Here is a 27,058-nt window from a genome sequence, read left to right as displayed (position 1 = left end):
TATAGAAAATTGAAAAATTTTAACTTACTTTTAGGGAAATACTGAAGGTAATGTTCCATTATTGTGATATGTAGCAAAATCTTTTTTAAAGTATCTCCATCCATCTCATCGAACAGTTAAGACTCCCATAGAAAACTAATGGGAAACAGTTTCGACGATGCCAAAAACCTTAATAGAAAAAAAAAATTGACTGCCGCAGGTTGATCTGCGGATATACTGATTGTTACAGGGAAATCTTGCATTTATGGGCGCAGTTTTTTTTTTCATATAAAGGTTTCCAACTCAAAAATGCTTTTGCCCAGAATTGTTCGGTATGACTACGTCGATGCTTTCAGTCCTCCTGGTGCGATTGGCGCATTCCTCTCACCTTGCCGCCGGTAGACTTCTATGTATCTTTACTGTTAGTTATCTTACAGGTCACTCAGTTCTGCGACGAAGGAACGGACAACCGTAAGCACAATCCTTACGCTCCTAACAAGCAAAACTATATGTGTAAAGGGAAGTCTACATGGGAAGTCATCACCGGGAACAAGGACTTCGAATGGTGCGTTGACATTTCCATAGCTGCTTGTAAATCAATGTGCATTGTTCAATCTTCTTTACCGCTTTTATTGGGTCACTGTTTCCTTGTAGCGACCTATCCGTCGTACACTGTGGGTAGTAATTGGCCGAACGAAAATGTTATCGTGGTCATAATTAGCTCATATGTCGGACTATGCACTGCATTTCTTATGTAACATTGTTACTAGCAGGCGCACCTTAGTATACTCATTTAATGGCCGCGTTTCATCTTCTCCCCTTTTTTTCATTTCACCTTTTTCTCAACACTCTCCTTGTGCCTTTATCTCTCTAATTCCTTTCCCCACGCAGAGTAGCATGCCAGCGATGTTTAATTATTTTCATTTTTAGTTTTAATTGAATTGTTTTTTCATTAAGGGGCTTAATTCACTCTTTTTCTCTCTTTCTCTTCTCATGGTCACTACTTTTATTCTGCTTTTAAATTGGTTGCTTCGTGCTGATTGGTAGAATCACGTGCAACAACCATACACTATAAATAAAATTTATAGTATGATGGGTATAATGTCCTAAAACTGCACATCGCTTATGAGGGACTCCGTAGTGGAGTGCTCCGCATTAATTTAGACCACCTGGAGTAGTTCAACGTGCGCTTACTAGTGACACCGAAATTTAATTAGCAGAAATAATGCATTTTTAATATGTGCGTGGTGTGTTCAACATCCGAAAGCTACAGACTGACGATGAGGGATACCGTTGTGGAGAGCTCTTGGTTTGGTGCGACCACTTGTGCTTATTCTTCGCCAGTCCCTGACATTGAACAACACACAACCGGTTTTGCAGTTGACTGCCAAAAATAAATGACTTTCTGCAGTCGTATGAACGGTCTTTAGAACTTTTCGAACAAGGCCTCAGCGACACGGAGTTGCAAGTTCATGAAACTAGTAAAATAAAAAAAAAATCATTTGGCTCGGAATTTAGAGCAAACACTTGTACATAAGTACTCAGGTAGAAGGCGTCCCTAATAAACGCAGAATATATTGCTAGGCGACGCTTACAAAACAGCGTTTGCGTATTCTCAGAAATCTGCAGGATTTGCATTCGGTACCAGGCAGTGCTTTATTTTTCACCTGAGTATTCTAAATTGGGATAGTAGTTTGTCTCATCTTTGTATGTTAATTTCGTTCAAAAGTTCAAGCAAGAAACTACACACATTTAGTAATGAAAAAAAAAAGAAATTGGGAAAAATAATCAAATTTTAGCCTCGTGTTTTAGACTGAAAAGCTTCACGGGTAGTTTGAAGGTGCATTAAAGAGCATTCTTGAAAGCTTTGTTCTCGCTTTTATGAGCGAGAACACAGTCAGTGTTTTGGTAATTTGTATGGCAAGAGTAGAAATAAAATGAATGAATGAATGAATGAATGAATGAATGAATGAATGAATGAATGAATGAATGAATGAATGAATGAATGAATGAATGAATGAATGAATGAATGAATGAAGCGTGCGCTTCCACCGGAGCAAGCGGTGGGGCGCATCATCCTGCGGCAACAATTCCGCGAAAGAAAAGAGTCCTCGGGTATTTTTAATTCCGTGGGCTTAATTTGCTGCTATGTTGTTTGCTACTGAAACTATTTATTCATGGAATAACCGCAAAACAAAATAAAAGCGAATAGGAAGCTTTCTACAACACTTTAATTGCGCCTTTATGGTTATTTTATTAACCGACGTCCGCTAAAAAGTTCATTACTTGTATTCACCACGTAACATAACTTTTTCTTCTATGTTCTCTTATACGCAGGCTACCTCAAGCGGACATGTCCAAGCAAATTTCAGTGTCCTTCGAGGAGAGGATTCGAGACCTGGCTCAGCGCGTGGTGCTAGTTCTTGACGTCTCCGGGAGCATGGGCGTAAGCGTCATCGCCCTGAAAGGCTTTTTTTAAGCATCAGAAAGAGGCAGATGTGAACATAGGCGCAAGCGAACGCAGGCGAACATAGGCGAATAATGAACGCAGGCGCAAGCGAGAGCGTTATGAAGTCATCTGGACAGCTCCATGATTATGACGCTCAAAAGTGATCAGAATCAGAATCAGTCTTTGTTTGTTGATACATTTTGAGAGTAGAGCATATTATGCAGAAGGAGGTCCCGAAGTAAGAGACTGTAATGGGACCTCCTAATTAAATACATCTAGTAAAACATTTAACATTATACGACAGATCCGATAAATATACAAAACTGAATATACACGTCGTCGTCATTATCATCATTATCAGCCGACCTACATCCCTTGTGGGGCAAAAGTCTCATTCATTTACTTCTAATAATTCTGTACCGCAGCAGCTACACCACCGTTTCAGCGCAAACTAACAAGTCTCGTGCTCCAACCTAGACTATTTGCAGCACACTGCTACGTTTTGTTTCCTTTGAATTAATTCTCTTAACTTAAAGGAACATTGGTTATTTGCTGTCGGTGTTCCTGTCCCTGCCGACCCCCATTTTCTCTTCTTTATTTCACCTGTAACATAGTTTGCTTGTGTTTGTCCCCTAACCCATTCAGCTCTTTATTTCTCTGTCAGTTGCCTCTATCATTCTGCTTTCTATAGGTCGCTGCGCTGTAGTCCATTTATTTCAAAGTCTTTTTGTTACCATCAAGTTTCTTCCCCATAGGCGAGTGCTGCCAAGATACAACTATTATGCACCTTCCTCTTGAAAGGCACTGGAACATTTTGTGCCTAACACCACTCCTTCTACCCTAAAAAATGCCACAAAAAGGTCACAACATCGCTTTACCCTTTAAACTGCACTCTCTGAACATTGAAAGTAACATTACTTTACTCAGGGAGCGAAACGTTCACTGTTCACTTACGTTTTCTCTTGTGTATAGACCTTTGCAATAAGGGTTCCCTGGGCGTCGCCATATTGTTCCCTAGGACAGCAATCTGCACATGACGCCAGCACGATGGAAGCAGCAACCGGTTTTCGAGAGTACGGAAAGGAAGCACTCACTCAATTTAAATGTGTATAGACGTATAGCCGGCAACAGGGGCGACTCTTGCTGTGAGGGAAGCCGTAGTGGAGAGCTCCGGATGTTTCATCCACCTGGGGTTCTTTATCGTGCACTGGCATCGCACAGTACACGGGCCTCTAGAATTTCGCTTCCATCGAAATTCGACCGCCACGGTCGGGGTCGAACCGCCGTCTTTCGGGTCAGCAGCCAAACGCCATAGCAAGCTAGCCTATAACTTAACTAGTGCATGTAAGCTATATGCAACGAGATATCGTATGACCACCCGGAAAGCTGTGGTAAATTGGTTTTTGACGAAAGGATATGACGCAGTCTCTTTAACGTGCGCTGACATCGCGCAGTACACGGGCCTCCGGAATTTCGCCTCCATCGAAATTCCACCGCCACAGCCAGGATCGAACCCGCGTCTTTCGGGCCAGCAGCCGAGTGCCATAATCGCTGAACCACCACGGTGCCCTGTTAGCTGTGCAAAGAATTTGCGAAGAAATGAGTGCTGCTCGAGTGAATCACTTGTTTTCACCGCGGAAGGGCGTAGCGCTAGAAAATTAATTTTCTGCCTTTAAGTTTCAGCCCTTCTTGCTGTTTTTTTTTTTTTTCAGAATATGCTTCAGTTTTTTTTCGTATTTCAGTCACAGGGACGACTTGGTTACCTGAAAGAGGCTACGACCCGTTACATCCGTGACATTCCAAACGGGTCGCTGCGATTGGCCATTGTCACTTTCCACTCCGTAGCAAGCGTAAGCCACAACCTGACGACTGTGAACGCCGCCAGTCGCCAAGGCTTCCTTAATGTCGTGGAGCAGCTAACTGACCTCGGTGGGACATGCATTGGTTGCGGCCTCCAATTCGCTCTACAGGTACGCAGCACGTGCGTGAGCGGATGTGAGTCAAAGAGGCAGCTCAGGAATTTTGTGCGCCTGTATAACGGTAGCTTTTCAGGACATTTAGTGCGAGAAACAGCGTTGGTGTTGCAATACGTCGTGAGCGAAAACTCATCACCCTCTATTCGGATGCAGCGTTGAAAATTCAGAAATGAAAATACTGCGCATATCCGCCGAGGAGCTGCCCTACGCTTTTATTGTTCCTCTCAGAGAAATAAAAAAAAAACATAAAAAGTGAGGGAACCTGGACGAGCAACGCTTTGCAAGTCTTGAAACCATCTTGAGGTAAATGAAAAGGAGTGAAACGCTCAAGGTCACGTAACTCACATGATGGGATTAGTGGCGGTGTTTAAAAAGGGCCGTCGGCAGGATAGTTTAGAGGAGGTGCAGTGGTAACCGCAGGTGCGCGCAGAAAGGCCGGAAAGTGGGTGTTCTTTGTTTGGCTCGGCTAGTTTTCGGCATAAAACTGGGAACTGGGAAGTTTTCGCCGAAAAAAAAACTAATGGCGAACTTCGGAAAAAATGCCATGGAAATTTCTGCACGAATTTAATGCCCAACATTCTCTCGAAATCAACTGAAAGGATAGAAATTTATTTTGCGTGCTGCGGGGAGCGATTGCGGCGCAGCTATGATTATGCAGCGGAATACACGTTCCTAGGCCAAGGCTAGCCAAGCCAAGTACGAAGTGTCTACTTCCCGGCACTCCACCACATGATGAATGGCTGTTTTACAGGTCGCCTAAACCGTGGCGCTTTTTTTTCCTGCGCATAAATATTGAAAACTATGTGCTCGCATGAGTTTCATTATCATACACGACCACCACCACCGCTCGAATTACGTGACAAAAGCAAGAAGTCTTTTTTTTTTAAATGAAAGCAGTGTTGCCGCGACACTGTCATGAGGCGCCAATACGCCGTACCGTTGTGGCGTCATGCTTAGTTGTGCTAAGCGATATTATGGCTGCAATTGGTATGGGCCACTGAAGCCTCAGAAATGGGTGAACATGTAGCACCATGGTCCGGAGTTTATTTCACCGATTTTTAAAACGACTATATTTTGCACAACCTGCTGTTCTTAGTCATCAGTAGAGCAGGCTAATTAGAAGCATGAGTTCTTTGTATCAATTATTCTGCTTAACAGCTAAGCTGCAAAGTGAAAAGAAACAATTGACTTTCACTTTAACGTACCTCCACAGATAAGAAGGGTGCTAATACAGAAGTAATGCAAATTTTCTTCCCTAAGTGCACCTCTGACTAGTTTTAAGCAATACTTTGAGTGAACAATCTTATTATCTGATATAATAAAATCAAAAGAAACGAAAGAAAAAATGAAAGAAAGGAGGAATGATTTAAGAACAGAATTTTCGAGGTGAAGAGATCATTTTTGCGGCTTGAAATTGTCAGCTGTGGCTGGCGGCAGAAAACAATGAAGATGTGTTGTTTAGTAAGCCAATTAACTAAAATGCAGTAGTTAACTTCTTGTCTGTTAGAGTTAAGCGCTGATATTAGCCAGAAGTTTGTAGCTGGTCATTGAAATTTACGAGGTTTTTAGAAACACATTCCGGTTCGTTGGCAAGGCACAATGAATTCTTGCTTTTCCGATGGGTTAACTGCACTCAGCACACTGACCGCCGGCGTGCTTTTTCTGGGGCCTACATGTCAAGTGTTCCTATGTGTGACGACAGGGCTGGAGCTGGGACACACTGCCTGGAGTGTCCTACCGCGCTCTACGCCTCACAGTTCCCTTCAGGATATTGACTACCCGCGCGGAAAGCAGTCATATAGAGAGGAGGCTTCACGCCTTCTGTGGAGGTTCCTCCAGGACTCGGATTTGGACTCCAGATGGGGACAGCAGGAGTTGACTATTATGGGTGTTTAGAGCTATGTAGATCTGTTAGGTCTCAGGCATGTGCCTGATTTGTGGACCTGATTTAACGTTTATGCGTCTTTTGCGGTGGAGCAACTGCCGGCATAATCCGCAAGGCTAATCCCACCTATAGCTTCCAACCTCAAAAACCTTTCAAAAGCCAGATAATCAATATTTATCTCGCAATCTCTCGCGCTCCTAACCTCTTCCCTGCGAGCAGTGCGGCCGCAACAGATGACGTGCTGAGACTCAGGTCCAAGACAGTGAAACCGTTTAACTGATGCTGCTAAGCTGTGAAAAATTATATTGAAATCAGTCCCGAAGGCGGGGCTTAAATGCGGACCGATACCAAGGGCAATGACGCCAGCCTTAGGACCGGTTGATTAAAGCACGACTGGTGAGTGTTCGCACAAAACTTTGATAAAACATAGTTGGAGATACATTTATTCGCCAGAACCATTAAAGCAGCATATTAGCTGCTAATTGCTGCCCCTTAATGTTGACGCCCACTGTGTACCTCGTGACTTCGTTGCGTACGCCTGGTAAACGCCCACTGTTCGCGTGTTCATCTGCACGAGACTTTTCGATTTCTAAGAATAAAATAGCTAGCTAGATGTGCCGGCTCATTAACACCTTAAAATCTAGAGAGATACAAGAGACAAGATGCCGAAAGAAGATAAGACGAAGAGAGGTTGCCTGCGCTGATAGCTAGCGTTATCCGTGTGTTCTTCCATCGTCCCTGTGAACAGTTTCAAGATGTCAAATTTCTTTTTTTCAGGTCAGACTATAACGACGATGTGATGTCATGCTTATTTTATGTTTTGTTTTGAAAATGACCTTACTTGCTTATTGTTTTATTTTATTGGTGCGTTTGCACAATATGGAAGCATGCAAGTCATGATTTGGCTTCTATTGAGGCACCACTGTTATGTGGAATACACCTTTCATTCGCCGCCTAAAACTTTGGCGAGGTGCGGTCGGTAGGCGCGGTCGCAACCTGCCAAAGGTCGACTGGCTGCATCCACCATTGTTCTAAATGGTACTGACACCGAATGGTACTCACACCGTTTCGTCGCAGGTACTGAACACTACCAACGAAGGGCCAGAAGGGGCCGTCGTAGTTCTCATGAGCGACGGAAATGAAAATACGTACCCTTATGTGAGAGATGTCCTGGAATCGGCCGTCAACGCCAGCATCGAGGTGACTACGTTGGCACTTGGGCCCAGGGCAGACAACAGCCTTGAGCATCTGGCTCTTGCCACTGGGGGCAGAGCGTACGCCTTCACGGACCTCCGAGAGGGAGTGGCTCTAGATATGCGCCAGGCGTTCGTTCAGTCCACCACCGCCCAAATCGACAGTGGTCTAAGACCTGTCCTGGTATGTCCCGTGAGCCTGTTTATAAATGTGATAGCATTATACGCTCTGTCGCGTGACTCGCGTCAGCAAAATGTGTCCGTGAATTTGTCCGCACGATTACGCCGTTTTCTAAAGATAAATGCGTCAAAATGTGATTGTGAAAGACAGTGTGTGATAAAGTGTTGCCGTGGGAAAAATTTGGTTGTTGAGGTGTAACTAGTTCATTAATTAAACGTGAAAACACGAAAAATACACTTGGACGTTAAAATAGCCGTGGATGTCGATATAGCACATGGACGTTCCAACAGCTACGGACGTCGATATAGTGTGTGGACGTTTTGCTTGCGCATTGCTCCAATGCGGGTCGCCGCAGTGATGTCAAAGTTTTGTTCCTCGCCAAGAGATGTAACTATACTTTAGGGCTAACTAATAGATCCCGACCTTGCGCATTGGCCCAGTGTAGTGCAATCCGAAAAGCGCAGAAAAATTCGCTTCGGAAATAAAAAAATGTGCCAGATGAAATGATTTTAGTGTTCGCTTAGCTGTGATGATTTCTGGGTTATTGAAAGTAACTGAGACTCGCATCCCATGTATTGCAAACATTTTATTGATTTCACTTTGATTAAGTTTGGAAACGAATACCTATACTTTGCTTCACACTACAGGTTTTCTTTCTTGATTTGAATACTTGTATTTATTACTGTATATTCTTCATTCAACCTTAAGTCCTCAAGGGCTCTGCGGTACATCTGAATGCAAACGCTAGGTATAACCGGCAATGCTTGTTACTGCACTCGAGCCTTCAGTATAATAAGCTCTATATTTAGTTCCGAAGAGCTTGTGCGATAAAAAAAATTAGTTTTCCCTTTCAAATTTTTTGCAACGCATCCTGCTTTTCTTTGACAGTTGACGCAGCTACCTGTTTGGTATTACGGTTGTGCGCAGGGATTCACAGAATGCGCGTCTTCTTGTTCATTAAGTCAGCTTCTGAATCATCTAGGCAGTATACCTCCCTGATCTTGCAAGCATCCGTGGGCCTACCAATGAAACGATTCTATTTAACTTGAATGGGCCGTTAAATTAATCAGAAACAACGCTTTCATAAGGTGTCTGTGAATTCCGGACTCAAGTACAATGCATGCAAATAAAGACAGTTTTGTATTTTTGTATAGCGGGTTCATAATTGACGAGCAAGCTCTTGAAACCTGCACAATAGTCCTCAGAAGGAGAGTAACCGGGAATATCAGTGGAACCAAGAAGCTATTTGCTAGACTGACAGATTACGTTTCGGAAATATTACCTTTTTTTTTTTCATTTGCGCGAAAATTTGATCACGTCGGTGAGCAAATAAAAAAAAATCGGTTTCCTTTCGCCTTTGGACTTCCCGGAAACACGGGTGGTGTTATATAATGTATGTGATATGTGCCTCTCCAAGCTTTTCAGCGCTTAAAATGACTGGAAAAGAACAATATCACGTGTCACACCAGTCAGTTGGCCTTTGTTAAAATATTTATTATTAGTGGGCGCCACAACACAGTTTACTACGCCGCCCAGTTAACTATATTTCATGCTAACGAGCCGTGTTGACAAGATGAGCGGCCCCATCTTTCGGTGACTCTGACGGTTAAGGCTTACCTGCGTCAGAACTTGCTGCTCATTACGCCTCCCCCAGCCCCTTTGGTTTCCCATTTTGGTAGTACTTCCTGTCGAAATATTCCTATTAGCCTACCGTGATCGTCATAAAATTTGAGCAAGCGCAGCTACCGAAATTCTCAATTAACATCGCTACAGTATTTAGCTCTTACGAAATCTTCTTATCCAAGCTCTGTTCTAAAAAAAAATTACCTGTTAGCAACCATGAGAAACTAATTAATTCCTTACTGTAACTTGGCTCAGTAATGCCCTTCATTGCCTTTTTAAACAATGATTTGGCGTTTTGTTTTAGGTCAGGAGGACCGAACAGAATATCTCGACGGTGTCGGAAATATCATTCACATTAGACACTACCGTCGGCAACAACACGGTTGTGGACATCGAGCGCGATTCCTCTGCGAGCTTCACAGCCTTTCTTGTCGACCCAAGATGTGACCGTTGTAATGTATGCTACCGAAACGAAACCAGCACAATTTCATCTTTGTCCATACCTGGCCAAGCGATGGTAAGTAATCGACTTAAGCTATCGTCTGTATTGGGCGTAGCACATTGGGCTTGCATGAGCATAAGTTCAAACCTATTCCGTTCGATACTGCCCCTTCCACCGAGCTTACAAAGTTGCCTTCGTGTGTGTCAGCTACGTGCCTACTCGACGTTGGTTTGCAGGAAGCTCTTAATGTAGAAAAAAAAACGTAGCGTTTATGCTATTCGTTCGCAAATCGTTAAACTTAGCGAAATGTTGATACACAGAGCGCTAGCAGGATGCGCTACTACGCGAGTGACTTTGCTCGCTAAGAAGGCTTGTATTCGGAGAACACCGCTTACGCGTGCACATACTTTTGTCATTTTGTACCGTGTGCATTGATCGCGCGTCAGCGTGTTCAGCAATTTTGTTTTACTGCGACCCTGAGTCCAAATAATAAGTATTTGTTGTTACGTCTAGCTCTGCGCATCCATGTGACCGCGCCTTCATTCCGCAACCACCTAGCTGTACGCTGTAGCTGTTCTAAAAAAAAAAATGAAGCAAGACAGTAAACAACGACTCCTCAAACAATGAAATCACATTCGGAAATTTCGTACGCGTACAAGTCGTACGCGTGCGTATCGTAATGGTGCTTGTGGATTGGCGAAGGATGGTTGAGGTTTCCTAACACTGTAGGATTCCTATGGGTTGATTAGGAGTTTAGAATTCTTAAAGCATTCATGAAAAGCTTACAGTTTGGGTTAGAAGTTTGGATACCGATGGCCCATTTCATTCCAATGTCTACTTTGCCGAGAAATAAGATGGAAGTGAGAATGCATTTTCAGTTTACTTTCTAATAAGCGCCTGCAGTAACAATATGCAGCGTTGCGGGCGACAGTCGTGATTTTGTATCGGTATGAAGAAAGTACTTCACTTTTTGTGACCTCAAGCTCAAAGCAGCTAGAAAGAGGACAGCGCGTTTCTAGGCAAATCGACATCGAACACTCTTTTTGTAAGTTTTGCTCTAGAGTGGTACGTCGCGCACCTGTTCTGCGGGATTTAAATACGTCTTTATCAAAGTGCCATGTAACCTGCTCTCTCTATTCTGAAAAATAGCGCGATGTGCAAACCGATGTCGGTAAGATTTCCGCAGCGATTCTTTTCCATCTCAGGGTGTCTGCCAATGCGGACGAGACCATTCCCACTGCTCACGTCATGCGTTGATACTGATTGACTAACACAAGCGCCAAACCTGTTTGAATGAATAATTCTTAGCTTCAGTTACTGATTGAGTGACCAACTGACTGATTGATGAAGTGAGTGTTATGTGTTTTGTCGAATCGTCTATCTATTTGTTGCCTGACTGATAACTGACTGATTCCAAAGGCAGGGATTTGGACGCTTCACTTAGAAAGCACTACTCAGGGCAACTTAAGCGTCAATGTTCAAGTCAAGTCGGAAGCCAGGGATGCCAGCGACGAGCCAATTCGACTTTCATGCGAAGTGGGCACGCCTGTGGTGAGCCAATCGTGCCAGGCGAAGATATACGCCCAGGTGACCAAGGGCAGTAAGGTTGTGCTGGACGCTGAAGTCTTTGCAGAAGTCATCGGCCCGGGGCTGCCTCACAAGTCCATGGTGCGCCTTCATGACGACGGCCATGGTAAGAATCGATTTTCTTGGCAGCGCTTCCTCGAATTTAGTGCTGGCAAATTAATCGCTCTTTTCTTACGTTCTCCAATTTTGGCAAATCATGCCCTCTTCCGACAATCTTTCCTACTCTTTCCCATTTGGAGAAATTAAGCCATGTTCCACAACCTTTTAATACTCTGTCTCACTATGGCACATTAAGCCCTCTTCCAACAACTATCCTCCCCGTTTTGGCAAATTAAGCCCTCGACCAACAGTCTTTCTTACTCTTCTATTCGCTGTATTTCGTGCTTGCTCAACACTCTGTGGAGGGCGAGAGCACTTCTTTGATTGAGACATACCATGCGAAATGAGCTATAGAATATTTATGCACCTTCGGTAGCGAGTCGCCGTTTTATACAACATTCGGAAGCCGTTCCGAAAACTCGAGTTATGGCGTAAGCCATCGAACTCTACAAGTGGCGCCACATCCCGGCAAGTAAACGAACAGAGGCGTCCAAAACAGCCCCAGGTCGAAACGAGACACGTGGCTAGCTTTGAAAATAGAGGGGTTGGCACTCAGATATCTTGAGCTGGGAAAAGGTTGCTTGAAGTCTACGCTGAGAAAATGCGGAAACAAAATTGCACCAATTGAATAAGCTTGACAACAAACGACTTTTGCACAAGTTGGATACACAACAGGTGCTCGAGCTCGGTTACTTAGGCAGTCTTGCACCCGATAATTCAAAGGCCTTTATATTGTCACGTAGTGGTGACTGCTGTACGGCGAACAGGAAAACAGCGAGAACGTCTTCGAAACGACTCTTTATTTAGGCGGACTTGCGCCCGCAAAGAACTGAATCACTAGGCGGCGGCGTAGCACCAAGCGTGCTCGGCGGTCGTCGAACAGAATGCCCGCCGCTGACGGCCGTGCTCTTTTCAAAGCTGATAGCGAACTTTCGTGATAAAGCTTGGAAAGTTACTAGAACATTCTGGCGCAAAGTAGAATCGGCTCCGCCCGGATGCGATCAATCGAGATAAATCTAGGCGCGTCTTGCATCACAAACGAAGCGATAAAGCGGCATGTCGGCTGCCTTGAAGCATGAAAAAACAAACTCTACAAAGCATTACAAAGATTCGCGGCAATATGCTTAAGCGCGAACTGCTAGTGCGACTTGACAAAAATGATTGAAGCGTGCTATTCTTAGTAGAACATAATTCAAGTTTTAAGCAGAAAGAGAAATCACACGATCAAATCGTGCTTGTGATGCAGAAAGTATAACTGAGGTATACTTTGTGGGGACGCCTTCGTCCCCTGCGTTCGCTTTCCCTCAACGCACCCCCACTGTTGTTAGCTGCCCCCGAAAAGCACTCCCTTTAGTTTGGTTACTCTAGCTAACAGGGGAGGGCGCTCGCTGCGACAATAAACGGTTTCCTAGCGTACTCTGTTCGTTGCCTACTTCGTCCGAACCCGCCGTGGCTGTGACTTTGCGCCACGGGTTGGGGACACGAGAACGCCCGCGCATAGCTGGCACGGAAGCGCGCCTTCCCGGCCGGCTGCTCGCGGGTGACCCCATAACTTTTTTCTTCCATTCACGTGGTCTCAGCGTTACTGAGACTCGCCAGCATTTTCTGCCTCTTTTCTACTTAATGCGTGCCATCATTTTTCTTTTTTTTAAGCTTGTACCCGTGCAGGCAGCCTGACTAGATAACGTCTACTGTCGCAAGAATAGCAATGACTGCTGGGCTAGTTGTTCATAAACTTAGCTGAATAGATAGTTTGTTATTTGGCCATTCTTAATAAATATTTCGCGCGACCTTATCAAAAATATTGTCTTGGTGCAGCACCATCTGAAACAAAGCTGCTTTCGTATAAAACATTTGTCAGGCCAGTTCTAGAATATGCTAATACTGTTTGTTTTCCTTTCACTAACAAGCTGATTAAACAATTAGAAGGAGTGCAGAGGAAGGCGGTCAGATGCATATTTAACAAACTCAGGTTCACATACTCGCCAACAGAACTACTCAAGCACGCAGGTCTACAAACCCTTCAAAACCGAGCAAAACTAGCACACCTTAAAACCACGTACCAACTCATACACAATCAGTTAAATGTTGAAACTTCAAAATACATACCAAAATCACAAACGCGACAAACACGTAATAACCACATACACACATAAACGTTTCTTCATTCCGCACTGACTCCTTCAAATATTCGTATTTTCCTCGTGCTGTACGAGAATGGAACACCTTGAACACATTCATTGTTAATAGTTCAAAATTAAATGCTTTTATCGCTCTTGTTGAAGATTAACTACTTACGCCTCAGTAATTATTGTGTTCTTGCATCGTTGGGAATTTGTTCCTCTCTTTTGTGTTTCCCTTTGGGTATGACTATTTGTCCGCCAAATTCTTGTCACACGCTACTCACTTTAATTCATATTAGTATTTCCTATTTCCTGATGTATAAATTTGTGTAATATTCTGATATGTAATTTTATTAATTATCATTAGTATATTTTGCGTCTCTGAATTTTTTAATCCCTTCCTGTTACGGTCCCTGACGGGGTTGACAGGGTCAAATAAATAAATAAATAAATAAATAAATAAATAAATAAACAAACAAACGGGAAGTGCACTGGTTTGCGATCATGTTCAAATTAGGAGAGAAGTTAGGCATGCCTATGCCTGAGAGCTCCAGAACCACTTTCGGGGATCTCTATTATGCGTCCCCGAATTTCCAATACTCCGGACGCCCACGCGATTAGATTACAAAAGCGTGCTTCGTTACCTTAAGACAATTCGCTTTACGGTACTCCTCGCTCGCAACTTGACATAAGCGCACACTATCTCTAAGAAATGATCAAGTTGCAGCTGCAGGCTCTCTCCCGGATGTTCAATTGATAGTGCTCTGTCGCCATATCCTTTCTCCAGATCCCGACGCTCATAGGAATGACGGCACATACAGCGGCTACTTCACAGGGTTCACAGGAAAAGGGAGATACTCTGTCATGTGCCACGCCTTGAGTCACAACACGAGCAGGACTCGGCTTTCGTACCCTGCGTGTGGCTCTGGCAGCTTGCTGGCCTCAAGGGTACTCAGCCCTTCTGACGGTGAGTCTGATAACCCGTACTGTTTAGCGTCATAGAGATTTAAAATATTGGAAATTAGTTACAAGGTTACGGTCACTCTATTCCTGAGACCAGCTGTTAGTATAGAGACGGGGCTATAGTAGCCGAATATTAATTTTATACTTGATGTCCTTACTGAGCGCTTAGTGAGCTAAAAAGCCCGGAGACAGACAGAACGCAAAAGGGTGTTGCAGCCAGTAAGCAGAGTAGCGTTCAGATCCGATCTTACATGTTCAGACCACTCGAGTGGTATGTTGCGGAGCAACTGATATGAAATTTTACTGAGAAGCAAAGCGATTGTGCCTCTGTTGTCCGCGTCTCTTTCAGATGCTCTCGACAGGAAGCATTTTCAGTGGAAAGCAGTAGGTGCTTCAGAATTTCGCTTTATTTCCCCCACACAACACAGCTCGGGCGTCCTAGAAAAGTGAGATCTGTACTTAGGAAGGTAAACATGTAAAGCCAACTAGGCTCCCTTGCAGCTTTACTGACGTTAATTTTATGTATATGACGCTGCACACGCGAAGACGACACCAAACGGCTTGGTCGCTCTCTTCTCTTGGTTGCGCCCTTCTTTTGATGTTCATTTGGTGTTCGTGCTTATTCTGATAAAACATTAGACTTTGTTTGACAAAAGACTCCGCTTCGTCTTCGATGCGCTTGAGGGAGTTGCAAATTTTAGTATTTTATTATTTAACGCTTTCAGAGCGGCAGTAGCGTCCACATTTCGGATAACGCGGAAACATTCGCAGGGTCCGTTCCTCTTCCGATGGCGGAGTATATATTCAGCGACTTCGCCCTCGCCGACGACAGTGCCGAAGCCCCGAGCTCGGTGTCGTTTGCCGGGGAAGCAGTGGGCCCCCTTCAGAGGTCGGCGACTGCAGGGGCCTTCCGAGTAACCTCGAACCTCTTTGAAAAGGACGTGCCGCCAGGGGACATCCGGGACTTGACCGTTACGGAGGTTCGCCGCGGCGCCAACGACACACTTCTGGCGCAGCTGACATGGACATGGCCGGGAGCACACTTGACCGACGGGCAAGGTAGGCGTTGCCTTTTCTTTTTTTTGGAATGGCTCGCAAGAAGGTTGGTGAAAAAATGGTTGAGGTTCAACGTGGCTTGAACCCAGTTTAACGAGCAAAAGCTCTGTTAAGCTTGGTCTCTACTGTCTCAAATCAACTGTCAAGGTCAAGAATAAAGGTCATGGTCAAGGGTCGAGGTCACGTGTCAAGGTCAGGTACCCAATGGTCATAGCCACGTGGTCATGATTCCATACCTTTGGCCATAAAAAAAATTAAGTTCGGTTTGACCTTGTGAGGCATTGAAGAACATTGTCGATGTGATACTCACTGTCTCAAATCAACTGTCAAGGTCAAGGATGAAAGTCAGATACCCAATGGTCATTTTCATATGATGACGTGGTCATACTATTGTCACGTTGTAGCGACGGCAGTCCAGCGGTCAGGAAGACACCAACCAGTCTTGGAAACGAAGCTCTTTATTTGGGCTGACTTGCGCCCACAAAAGAACTGAGTCACTCGGCGGCGGCGTAAGCAACAAACGTGCTCGTCGGTCGTCGAACTACGAATGTCCGCCGCTCGCGGCATCGCTCAATTTAAAGCCGGCAAGGAAACTTCCAGATAACAGGTCAAGATCATCTACGGTAATCTGGAAAAACCTAGATGCAGCCTTTCATGGCTGCGAACAATCGAGATTAGTCTGGTCGCTTCTCGCGCCACGAACAAAAGTGATAACGACCCTTTCCTGCTGCCTTGAGCGTGAACGAACACACACTGCAATGATACGTGGCATTACCCCGCTTCCAAAGAAGCATCGTCTCGATGCTTTAAAATGAGAATAAACACGGACAATGAAAACTTCCAGTCCTTTAGCGTTCATAATATGGCTTGAGGCGTACGACATGTACGACTTCCGGGCGTGTGCGGCGTCGCTGAGATGCTGTCGTGCCGTCGGGGATGACTTCGTAGTCGAGGTCACCGATGCGACGGAGAACCTTGTACGGGCCAAAGTAGCGTCGCAGCAACTTTTCACTCAATCCACGGCGGCGAACTGGCGTCCATATCCAAACACGATCACCTGGCTTGTAATGCGTGTCTCGTCGGCGCAGATTGTAGCGTCGGGCGTCGGTGTGCTGCTGGTCTTGAATGCGAAGCCGCGCAAGTCTTCGGGCTTCCTCGGCGCGATGAAGGTAGGCGGCGACGTCGAGGTTGTCTTCGTCAGAAACGTGCGGGAGCATTGCGTCGAGTGTTGTCGTGGGCTTCCTGCCGTATACCAGCTGGAATGGGGTAAACCTGGTTGTCTCCTGGACGGCAGTATTGTACGCGAAGATCACGTAGGGCAGAATGGAGTCCCACGTCTTGTGTTCGGCGTCGATGTACATGGAGAGCATGTCTGCGATGGTCTTGTTCAGACGCTCTGTGAGTCCGTTGGTTTGTGGATGATAGGCAGTTGTCCTCCGATGGCTTGTCTGGCTGTAGTTTAAAATGGCTTGCGTCAGCTCCGCTGTAAATGCCGTCCCTCTGTCTGTGATGAGCACTTCGGGGGCACCGTGTCGGAGGAGAATTTGCTCGACAAAAAATTTTGCGACTTCTGTTGCGGTACCATTAGGCAACGCTTTTGCTTCGGCGTATCGGGTCATGTAGTCGGTGGCCACGATGATCCACTTGTTACCTGATGATGAAGTCGGAAAGGGGCCGAGGAGGTCCATTCCTATTTGCTGAAAGGGCTTAGTTGCAGGTGGTATGGGGTTGAGGAGTCCGGCTGGTCTAGTCGGAGGCGTTTTGCGTCGCTGACACTCACGGCACGTTTTCACGTAATGGGAAACGTCGGTAGCTAGCCGCGGCCAATAGTACTTCTCCTGGATGCGGTGCAACGTGCGAGCAATCCCGAGATGTCCTGCAGTCGGCTCATCATGACATGCCTGCATAATTTCTTGCCTAAGATTCTTGGGCATGACAAGAAGATGTACTGTCCTGTTGGGCGCGAAGTTCTTCTTCAGGAGGACACTATTGTGAAGGACGAAGGACGACAGTTGGCGCTTGAACTCCCGGGGAGGCGATGCGGTCTTGCCTTTCAAATAATCAACCAGGCTTTGCAACTCAGGATCCGAGCGCTGCTGCTGCGCGAAACTGCTGGCGCTTACCGGTCCTAGGAAAGCATCGTCGTCTTCTTCTTCCGGTGCTGCGTCTACGGGGGCTCGCGATAGGCAGTCTGCATCGGAATGTTTGCAGCCAGATTTGTAGACTACAGTTATGTCGAATTCTTGAAGACGCAGGCTCCATCGAGCAAGGCGGCCGGAGGGATCTTTCAAATTGGCCAGCCAGCAGAGAGCATGGTGATCGCTCACAACCTTGAATGGTCGTCCGTATAGGTAGGGGCGAAATTTCGACGTGGCCCAAATAATGGCGAGACATTCTTTCTCTGTCGTCGAATAGGCTTCGGCTCTCGACAGTGAACGGCTAGCGTACGCGATAACTTTCTCCTCTCTGCCATTTTTCTGAACGAGGACCGCTCCTAAGCCCACACTGCTTGCATCGGTATGAACTTCGGTTTCGGCGTTTTCATCAAAGTGCCCGAGCACAGGAGGGGACTGTTAGCGGCGCTTCAGCTCGTTGAAAGCTTCCTCTTGCGGCCTTTCCCATTTAAAAGGCACGTCAGCCTTGGTAAGTTGGGTCAAAGGTTCAGCGATGCGCGAAAAGTTCTTGACGAATCGCCGGTAATAAGCGCACAATCCAAGGAATCTGCGTATAGCTTTCTTGTCATTAGGCTGTGGAAACTCTGCAATCGCAGCCGTCTTCTGGGGGTCTGGGCGAACTCCATCCTTGCTTACGACGTGACCAAGGAACAGCAGCTCCTCGTAGGCGAAGTGGCACTTCTCTGGTTTCAGTGTCAGGCCTGAAGACTTGATCGTTTCCAGCACTATCCGAAGCCTTCTGAGGTGGTCTTCAAAGTTTGAGGAGAAGACAACAACGTCATCTAAGTAGACGAGGCAAATCTGCCACTTCAAGCCTGCGAGCACCGTATCCATTACTCGCTGGAACGTCGCTGGTGCAGAGCAGAGGCCGAATGGCATCACCTTGAACTCGAAGAGTCCGTCTGGCGTGATGAACGCAGTCTTCTCGCGATCTCTTTCGTCCACTTCAATTTGCCAGTAACCGCTCTTCAGGTCCATCGATGAGAAGTACTTAGCGTTGCATAGCCGATCCAGTGTGTCGTCGATGCGAGGGAGGGGGCAGACATCCTTCTTCGTAATGCTGTTCAGGCGGCGGTAATCGACGCAGAAGCGAAGGGTGCCGTCTTTCTTTTTCACTAGGACAACTGGTGCTGCCCAGGGGCTCCTTGATGGCTGGATGACGTCATCACGTAGCATTTCCTCAACTTGCTTGCGAATAGCTTGGCGTTCTAGCGGCGATACGCGGTAGGGGCTCTGTCGCAGTGGTCGGGTGTGTTCTTCTGTGACAATGCGGTGCTTGGCAAGCTGGGTTCTTCGCACATTCGATGCTGATGAGAAGCAATCGCTGTACTTTTGAAGAAGACTGCGTATTTGTTCTTGTCTGCTCCGTGGTAATGCCGGGTTGATATCAAACGTTGGTTGACGGCCTTGGTTAGATGGTTCTAGGGGTTGGTCGGGTAGGGCACATATGTCTCTGATGTCTGCCAGCTCGTCGAGGAAAGCGATCGTCGTACCTTTGTTTAGATGCCGGTATTCTTCGGTGAAGTTGGTTAGCAGCACCTGGGCTTGGCCATTTCGGATTTGGGCGACTCCCCTTGCGACGCCCAGTCCTCGATCAAGGAGTAACTGGGTGTTCCCCTCGACGACGCCTTCGGCAGTTTCGACGTCTCCAGTACCTATGCAGGCGAAGACACTTGATCGGGGCGGCACGCTCAGTACTTCGTCAAGGACGTTTAAGGCAACGCGATGAGTCGCTGTCGTCGCTGCAGATATGGCTTTGTCCGTGGAAAGCTTGATCGACTTGGATCGAAGGTCGATGATCGCCCGATGTTCATTCAGGAAGTCCATTCCTAAAATCACATCTCGCGAGCATTGCTGTAGAATCAGGAAGGTTGCCGCGTAGGTTCTCCCATTTACAGTAACTCTCGCGGTGCAGCGTCCTGACGGCGTAATCAGGTTACCACCTGCGGTGCGGATCAGCGGGCCATCCCAAGTTGTTGTTACCTTCCTGAGTCGGACAGCGAGTGGCCCACTCATGACGGAGTAGTCAGCTCCGGTGTCCACCAAGGCAGTAACCGCGTGATCGTCGATCATAACTTCAAGGTCACTTGTTCGCGTTTTCGCATTGCACGTTGTCTTCGGTGTACGATCTCGGCTTCGTCGAGTAGTGAGGCTGCGGTGGGCGTACTGCGACGTTACTTCACTGGGCAACGGTAAAAGCTTCAAGTCTGGCCGCGTCGTCGTCGTCGGTGTCGTCGTCGTCGGAGCTGTCGTCGTCGGTGTTTTCGTCGTCGGTGTTGTCGTCGTCGGTGTTGTCGTCGTCGGTGTTGTCGTCGTCGGTGTTGTCGTCGTCGGTGTTGTCGTCGTCGGTGTTGTCGTCGTCGGTGTTGTCGTCATCGGTGTTGTCGTCATCGGTGATGTCGTCGTAGTTGAGGCATGGTCTTGAGTACTCGTCGATGGAGGATCTTTATCATTGTGCTTAGAAGCAACCTCACCTCCAGAGGCTGCTTTATTTAGTTAAACCTTCGGGGGCTGGGGGAGCGTCCACGCATGGCGTAACCTCGGCTAGGAGATACAAAGCGCAGGGACGATGGCGACGGGGAACGTGATAGGCGGCTCGGCGATGAGTATTCTTCCCGACGCAAAAACTCCTCGATTTCGGCTGGTCGCTGGCCGGGTCGGGGTCGTGGAGCGTCGTAAGAGAACCCTCGGATGCCCAGTCTTCTGTATGGGCAGTGCCGGAGGACGTGACCGGCTTCGCCACAGTGGAAGCATAGTGGGCGGCGCTGGTCGGGAGTTCTCCACTCGTCGCATTTCCTCGGCTGCGCGCGTCGCTCGTAGGACGGGCGGGTTGGGGCGAGTGGGCGGCGGTCCAACGCAGTTTTCTGAGGGTGATAGGGGCTTGGGTCCCGTCGTCGAGGTGCAGGACGACGCACAGCTGCGGCGTAAGTCATGGCTGGGGGCTGTATAGGCTGCATGGGTGTCGGCGTCACACCCAAGGCCTGTTCAACCTCGTCCCGGATGACGTCAGTGAGCGATGAAGGTTGCGGCTGCGTTCCCGTTGGCAGCAATCGTCGGAGCTCCTCTCGCACAACTTGACGTATCACCTCCCGCAGGTCATTGCTGTTAGCGGTGTCCAGGCAGCTTGCCGAGAAAACGCGCCGCTGGCGGTCATACTGGCGGGCTCGGGCATTAAGAGTTTTTTCCATCGTGGATGCCTCTTCTACAAATTCCGCGACAGTTTTCGGTGGGTTGCGGACGAGGCCGGCAAAGAGCTGCTCTTTAACTCCTCGCATGAGCAGCTTTACTTTTTCTTCTTCCTTCATGTTTGCGTCGGTACGCCGGAAGAGACGCTTCATTTCCTCAGTGTACACAGCAACGGTCTCGTTTGGGTGTTGTATGCGAGACTGTAGCAGCTGCTGGGCTCTCTCCTTTCGCACGATGTTCGTGAAGGTCTTTAGAAGCTGCTCCTTGAAGGTTTCCCAGTTCGTGAGGTTAGCTTCCTCATTCTCAAACCAGACTTTTGCTGGTCCCTCCAAGGCGAAGAAGACGTACCTAAGTTTCGTAGCATCATCCCAGTTGTTGAAGGCAGCCACACGGTCGAACTGTTCCAGCCATTCTTCGGGGTCGGCGCCAGGCGAAGCGTCGAAGGTTGGTGGCACCCGGGGCTGGTGAAGAATGATTGGAGCCGTCGGCTGGGGCAAGCTCATGGTGGACGTTCCTGCTGGCTTTCGTTTCCGGGTAGGGTCAGGCAGAATCCCGAACTCAGGTGCGTCTCCTAGCAGACGTCGGCTTGCGCGGTGGACTGGACTCAGGTCCTGCGGTGAATGACTCGAAGGGCTGGCGTCGCGACTTGCTGGGGGTGTCCGGTACATGGAAGGCTACCCAGCACCTCCACCAGATGTCATGTTGTAGTGACGGCAGTCCAGCGGTCAGGAAGACACCAACCAGTCTTGGAAACGAAGCTCTTTATTTGGGCTGACTTGCGCCCACAAAAGAACTGAGTCACTCGGCGGCGGCGTAAGCAACAAACGTGCTCGTCGGTCGTCGAACTACGAATGTCCGCCGCTCGCGGCATCGCTCAATTTAAAGCCGGCAAGGAAACTTCCAGATAACAGGTCAAGATCATCTACGGTAATCTGGAAAAACCTAGATGCAGCCTTTCATGGCTGCGAACAATCGAGATTAGTCTGGTCGCTTCTCGCGCCACGAACAAAAGTGATAACGACCCTTTCCTGCTGCCTTGAGCGTGAACGAACACACACTGCAATGATACGTGGCACTATTATAGCTTGGGCCGTACCACCATGGAGTTAAGTTCGGTTTAACAAGGTCAGCCGCTGAAGGTGAGTGCCTCTTCCTCATCGAAATCGAAAGTTGTCCCCTGAGGAGCAGAGCTCTCGCTCTAAAACACTGGTCATTGCTGCTGAAGACGCTCTCATGAGCACCTCTGTTAACGTAAGCGTAAGACGGGCCTACGTGCGCCTCTTCGGTCTTCCCAGAGTTTCGATATATTTTTCACGCGGTGCGGAGACGAGGGAATGAGTCAGCTCAGCTGTGAGATGATCCGTGTCATTATCCCTTTAAGGCGCCTTGCACAGTCAGGCCGGAATTAAACGCGTACAGTGCCTATGTTGAAAACCAAATATGTTACTTCTACACTTCAAGCTTGTACACTTCATTCATGTTTCCGGGTAAAAGGTCTACTGAAATTCATATTCATAAACCGGTTGTGAAGGAATATCTCGCAGGAAAATGGAAAATTACGGCATATGCTGGTTCATGTTTCATTCAGGTTTGACTTTACAGAGGGCAAAACACATCTCTAGAACGACCGAACTGCGATTTCTGCAGCTGCCAAAGCTGCTGCGACCAGGAAGGCAAAAAATTACGATGAAATCCAATGAGTTTAACTGCACACGCTTACATCCAGACCATTTTTAACCAAATGTTTTCGCTAGATATCGCATATTCAGCCCGAAACACGACCATAACGTGTTCTAGACAAGCGTTTTGCCCTCTGTACATACTCAAATACATTGTAAACACGCAGTTAGTGTATATTGCGAACTTCCCTATTTTATTGCTGTCAGCATTTGCAGTCAGCGGTGATGTTTGTTTTTTCTGGATTTCTTACGTGATGTGCGTCTTTTGTACAAGAGATGTTTGCGCTGTCTATGCTCTGCTGATCTCACAAATCCTGATGTTTTAATACTACAATTTCCAACAATTTTGAGGGTTTATAAAAAGTTTTGCATATGCGTTTGAGAAGTTTGCCGTGGGTGTTTTCTGTGTTAAACTTGAAGAATTGACTTTCTTGAGGCCTGGATATGCATTTAAGTCCTAAGTATTTGCTTTAAATCAAACCATAAGTGTCGATTGAAAGGTTGCAACATGGGTACGCTGCTGAGAGCGCCGGTAGAGAGAACCACTGGTCTCAATAGGGATAAATAGAGAAGATTAGGGACTACAGATAGAATTTGCAGGAACATGGTAATTATATCATGGCCGGCTCTTCCTCATTGTTGCACTATGTCATCTATAAAATATTTCATGCTCTAAAACCGAATATTTCAGAAGGCCGTGGAAAATCAGGGGGCTGTATCAAACATTACAAATTACCACGGTGCTTTTGAGCGTTCAGCGCCGCACGGCACATGGAGGTAGCCGTGTGAACTAGCAGTGCTTGCCCAGATTTTCTCGCCTTGCGTCCAAGAAAAATGTTCTTTGCATAATCTACAGACCGTCAACGGCACTAAGCATGAGTAGCCTGGGAAACGGCAAAAAAAAAAAAGAAATCATGGACGGAACAGAACAGCATGTATAGATATTTACAAATTTATATATCCTATGTTATCTTAAAGTTATAGTCTGCCGATTCGTCAAAGACTAAACCGTTTAATCCACGTCTAAAAATAAAATTACAAACTTTCACTTCCCACTAATATACTTCCTCCTGACAAATCCTCGCTAGAAAATCTACGCTAGAAAAATTCGGAGCTCGTCCTCAATCACTTCCCATCCTACAAACAAATTCCCTTTCTAATCCCGACCATTCACTTCCTCACAGCCTCTGCAGTGGCGATTCGAGTCAGCAACAACTCTGACTCACTCTTGTCGGACTTCGAGAAACAAGCGGAAATGACGGAAGCTGACGTGGTGGATGGAGATCTCATACCACTTCCATCCGGCGCCAAGCACAACGTGACAGTGTCCCTGCCAGCTTCTCTGGTTTCGCCACAAGACAGTGTTTCCTCAAACTGGGTCGTGTACCTGGCTGCTCGCGTCACGAACAGCGATGATCACTACTCTGAGATGTCGAACATCGCGCGGGTGTTTGACGCGCCATTTCCGGAAGTGACGCCAGCTACAGATATCCTCCACTCACGGTGGACCGTCTTGTCGCTGTGGATGTGGGCAGTGGTTGCCACAGTCGCTTTGTTTATTGTCATTATTGTCGTGGCTGTTGCGCTAACCTTTCTTAAGAAACCTGGGCGGAAAGCGGTGTACCCAGTAAGCGGGCTTCACGATCAAAGTAAGCCAAATAGCATCGCTTTTTCTTCAGTTCAGTCACTCTCATCTGTTTCTGCCCCGAGGAAATTTAGTTCCAAGACAGGGTCTGAGTGTATTTCCTAACATTATGAAACATCAAATGTTTTTATTTTATTTGTTGTAGACCTCTAGAATCTTCGTTCCGAAAAGCCCGCTGAGAGTGGCCCAGAAATTGAGTTTGGCAAGAAGACCCTCTTTGTGTATAGCACTTTTATAAGATAAAACGTGGGAAACGGAGCTTGTCCGTAACCGGAGTCCAACATACAGCTTCTTGCTCTGCACCACAGTCCAGTGCTTCGAGCATCTTTAGACTTAGTGTTCCTCATCATTACATACATTAGTCATGGAGTACGTGTGCGCAGCGCTGCTCCTAATGTATCACATCTCTCGTCTTCGTGTGTTTCGCAAAACCTAGCTAGTGCAAGCAAATGACAACAGAGGCTGTGAAGGCAAGGTTGTCAGAGCAAAATTAACGCTAGTTTTGTAATTTTTTTTCGCACAGTTTCTGTTCGTCTAAAAGGCTCAACCAAGTAGCACGCCAAATGTTCTGCTTCAATATATTTCGTCTACTCTGTTCTCTAATCTACATTCTACTTTCCTATGCTCCGGTGTGTGCTTGTGTGCTTGTTATGGCTTTATCTTTGTTGTTTACGCGTTTGATATTAGTATATACACCTCACTTTTTCGAAATTTTAGCAATCCTCCGTCAAAAGAACGTTGACGGAAATGTTTTTCTTCTACGTTCCTAGCTTGACATTTGACGTAGTCTTTCTGCTAATAAACGAAAATAAAGTTCCGATTTCAACTGCGCTATACAGATTTTATTCAGACGGTTTTCCGACTGAAGTGTTTTGGTTTTGACTTCCGAAGGACAGACGTCGAATGTGGCATCACAGACAGCAGTCGCGCACCTTGTGCTCAACTACCTGCTTTCAAAAAAGGAGAATTTCACTCTGCTTTTTTTTTGTAGCTTTTTGAGCTGTTGGTGGTGGCTATTTATTGTTAAGAAAAATAAAAAATAAAACTAAATATAGAAGGAACAGACGTTGCCAGCCACGGCATCTGCCATCGAAGCCTGAAGCACCTCAGCTGCGGCTAGCGGGAATAAAAGGATAGAAGAGGACAGGGAGAGGGAAAGAAAGAGGGGAGCGATAGTAAGAAAGGATAGGGGTAGGGCGGAAATATACACTACGTACAAATACAGGATAATGAAATAAATTTTTGAGCCGCAATTCTGATTTTACCTTGCAGCGGTCACATTAAATGATGTTTGCCTGGATTAAGCGAATGATCTTATATTAATCATAATAATAATAATACCTTAACTGCCACCATAGACAGTTACAATATTCATCAGGCCCATTTAAGCCAATAACGGCTTGTGGGACTTAGCATGGCGAATTGGCGCGGCAATAAATAATAATTTATCTCCATCTAAGTGTACACGATCTAAGTGTACACCAGCCCGCTTAAGCATTAATGCTAGTGAGCGCGGATGGGCAGTACAGCATTGTCGCACCAAAGTACAACCATGTACAAAACAAGTATGGCAGTAGAAGCACATAGCATTCAAAAGATAAGGCAACATAGACTATGAAGTACAACACTTGCATGTCACGAAGAAACAAGGTATTAGGACACAACAACACAGATCATATGCACTAGATCATCTTTTCAACATTGTAAGTACCTGAGTAGAATAAATAGAAAAGAGGGCACTTTTACAGAGGAATTTTTTTAATGTCATATGTGTTCCCGAGGGTGTATGATGACGACTAACACCGCGCGCAGTAACGCAAATAATAAAACTTGACCAGAATTTAAGCTCCTTTAGTTTTCCAGCCTTTTATTAAAGGCAGAAAAGAACTAAATTTAATAATTATTCGCAAAAAAATTTCGATCTGATGATGCCAGGTAGCTTAACTTGACAGACAGCGAAAGCGAAAAAACATGAAGTAACGTGACTTCAGCGTCGCGTCCTTCCTACCCAACGTCGGCTATACGCGATGCTTCAGCGGAGATCGCCACTAATTTTCAAATTGTTGTTTTTCAGGTAAAGAACTGCTTGCGGCATAGTAATACCAGTGTTTGCGGGCGTCAGAAAACAAGCGAGTCATGTTAACAATAAAGCGATTGACTTAATACTAACAGTTCGCCTTTTAACCGATAAGCACCTGATTGCAATCAGAGATTTGTAATCGGCTGTTAGCAGCAACCATATTAGTTTTTAGAGCTTCGGAAACGCGATTAACCTCGCCGCTGTGGCTCAACAAAATTTGGGCCATTTCTCTCGCCATTCGAAAACAACGCTCCTGCGGAGAACACCCACAGTGACATCCATCAAATCGCGTCACTTCGTGGCGTATGTGCCACGTCACAATGTCTGCCTCGCCCGCCCGGCAGTGGCGCTCACAACGCCACTTCGCTTACGCCGGGAGCTAGCCTCCTCCTATTTCCGGTTTTGTTCATCTCTCCACCCGCACTGGTGACTACAGTCGCGAATACTTTCCAATTGGAATTTATGAGTGATGAATTCTTACTAGCCCAAGTATTCATGACCTCATGCATCCAACTTGTGCCGTGGTATGTGGGAAACTCGTTTATGGTTTGTAGGGGTTTAACGTCCCAAAGCGACTCAGGCTATGAGGTACGCCGTAGTGAAGGGCTCCGGAAATTTCGACCACCTGGGATTCTTTAACGTGCGCTGACATCGCACAGTACACGGGCCTCTAGAATTTCGCCTAGAATTTCGACGGGCCTCTAGAATTTCGGCCGGGATCGAACTAGCGTCTTTCGG

The 27,058-nt window shown here is 46.5% G+C and overlaps 1 protein-coding gene across 1 annotated transcript; it reads left to right on the top strand.

Moving 5' to 3' along the window:
- Positions 1-488: 488 nt before the first annotated feature.
- On the top strand, positions 489-24,855 carry LOC149335048 (calcium-activated chloride channel regulator 1-like). Its single transcript, XM_089553867.1, has 8 exons — positions 489-544; positions 2,317-2,425; positions 4,171-4,398; positions 7,367-7,666; positions 11,187-11,421; positions 14,325-14,504; positions 15,272-15,559; positions 23,780-24,855. Exons 1-8 carry the CDS (start codon positions 489-491, stop codon positions 24,343-24,345), a joined length of 1,962 nt encoding a protein of 653 aa, XP_089409993.1. The 3' UTR covers positions 24,346-24,855.
- Positions 24,856-27,058: the final 2,203 nt, after the last annotated feature.

This window comes from Amblyomma mixtum, chromosome 7 (assembly GCF_055824585.1).
Source record: "Amblyomma mixtum isolate Tamu chromosome 7, ASM5582458v1, whole genome shotgun sequence".
In the NCBI taxonomy this organism is placed as follows: Eukaryota; Metazoa; Arthropoda; class Arachnida; order Ixodida; family Ixodidae; genus Amblyomma; species Amblyomma mixtum.
The sequence above is the reverse complement of the archived record's forward strand: the minus strand, read 5'-3'. Positions and strand labels throughout refer to the sequence as shown.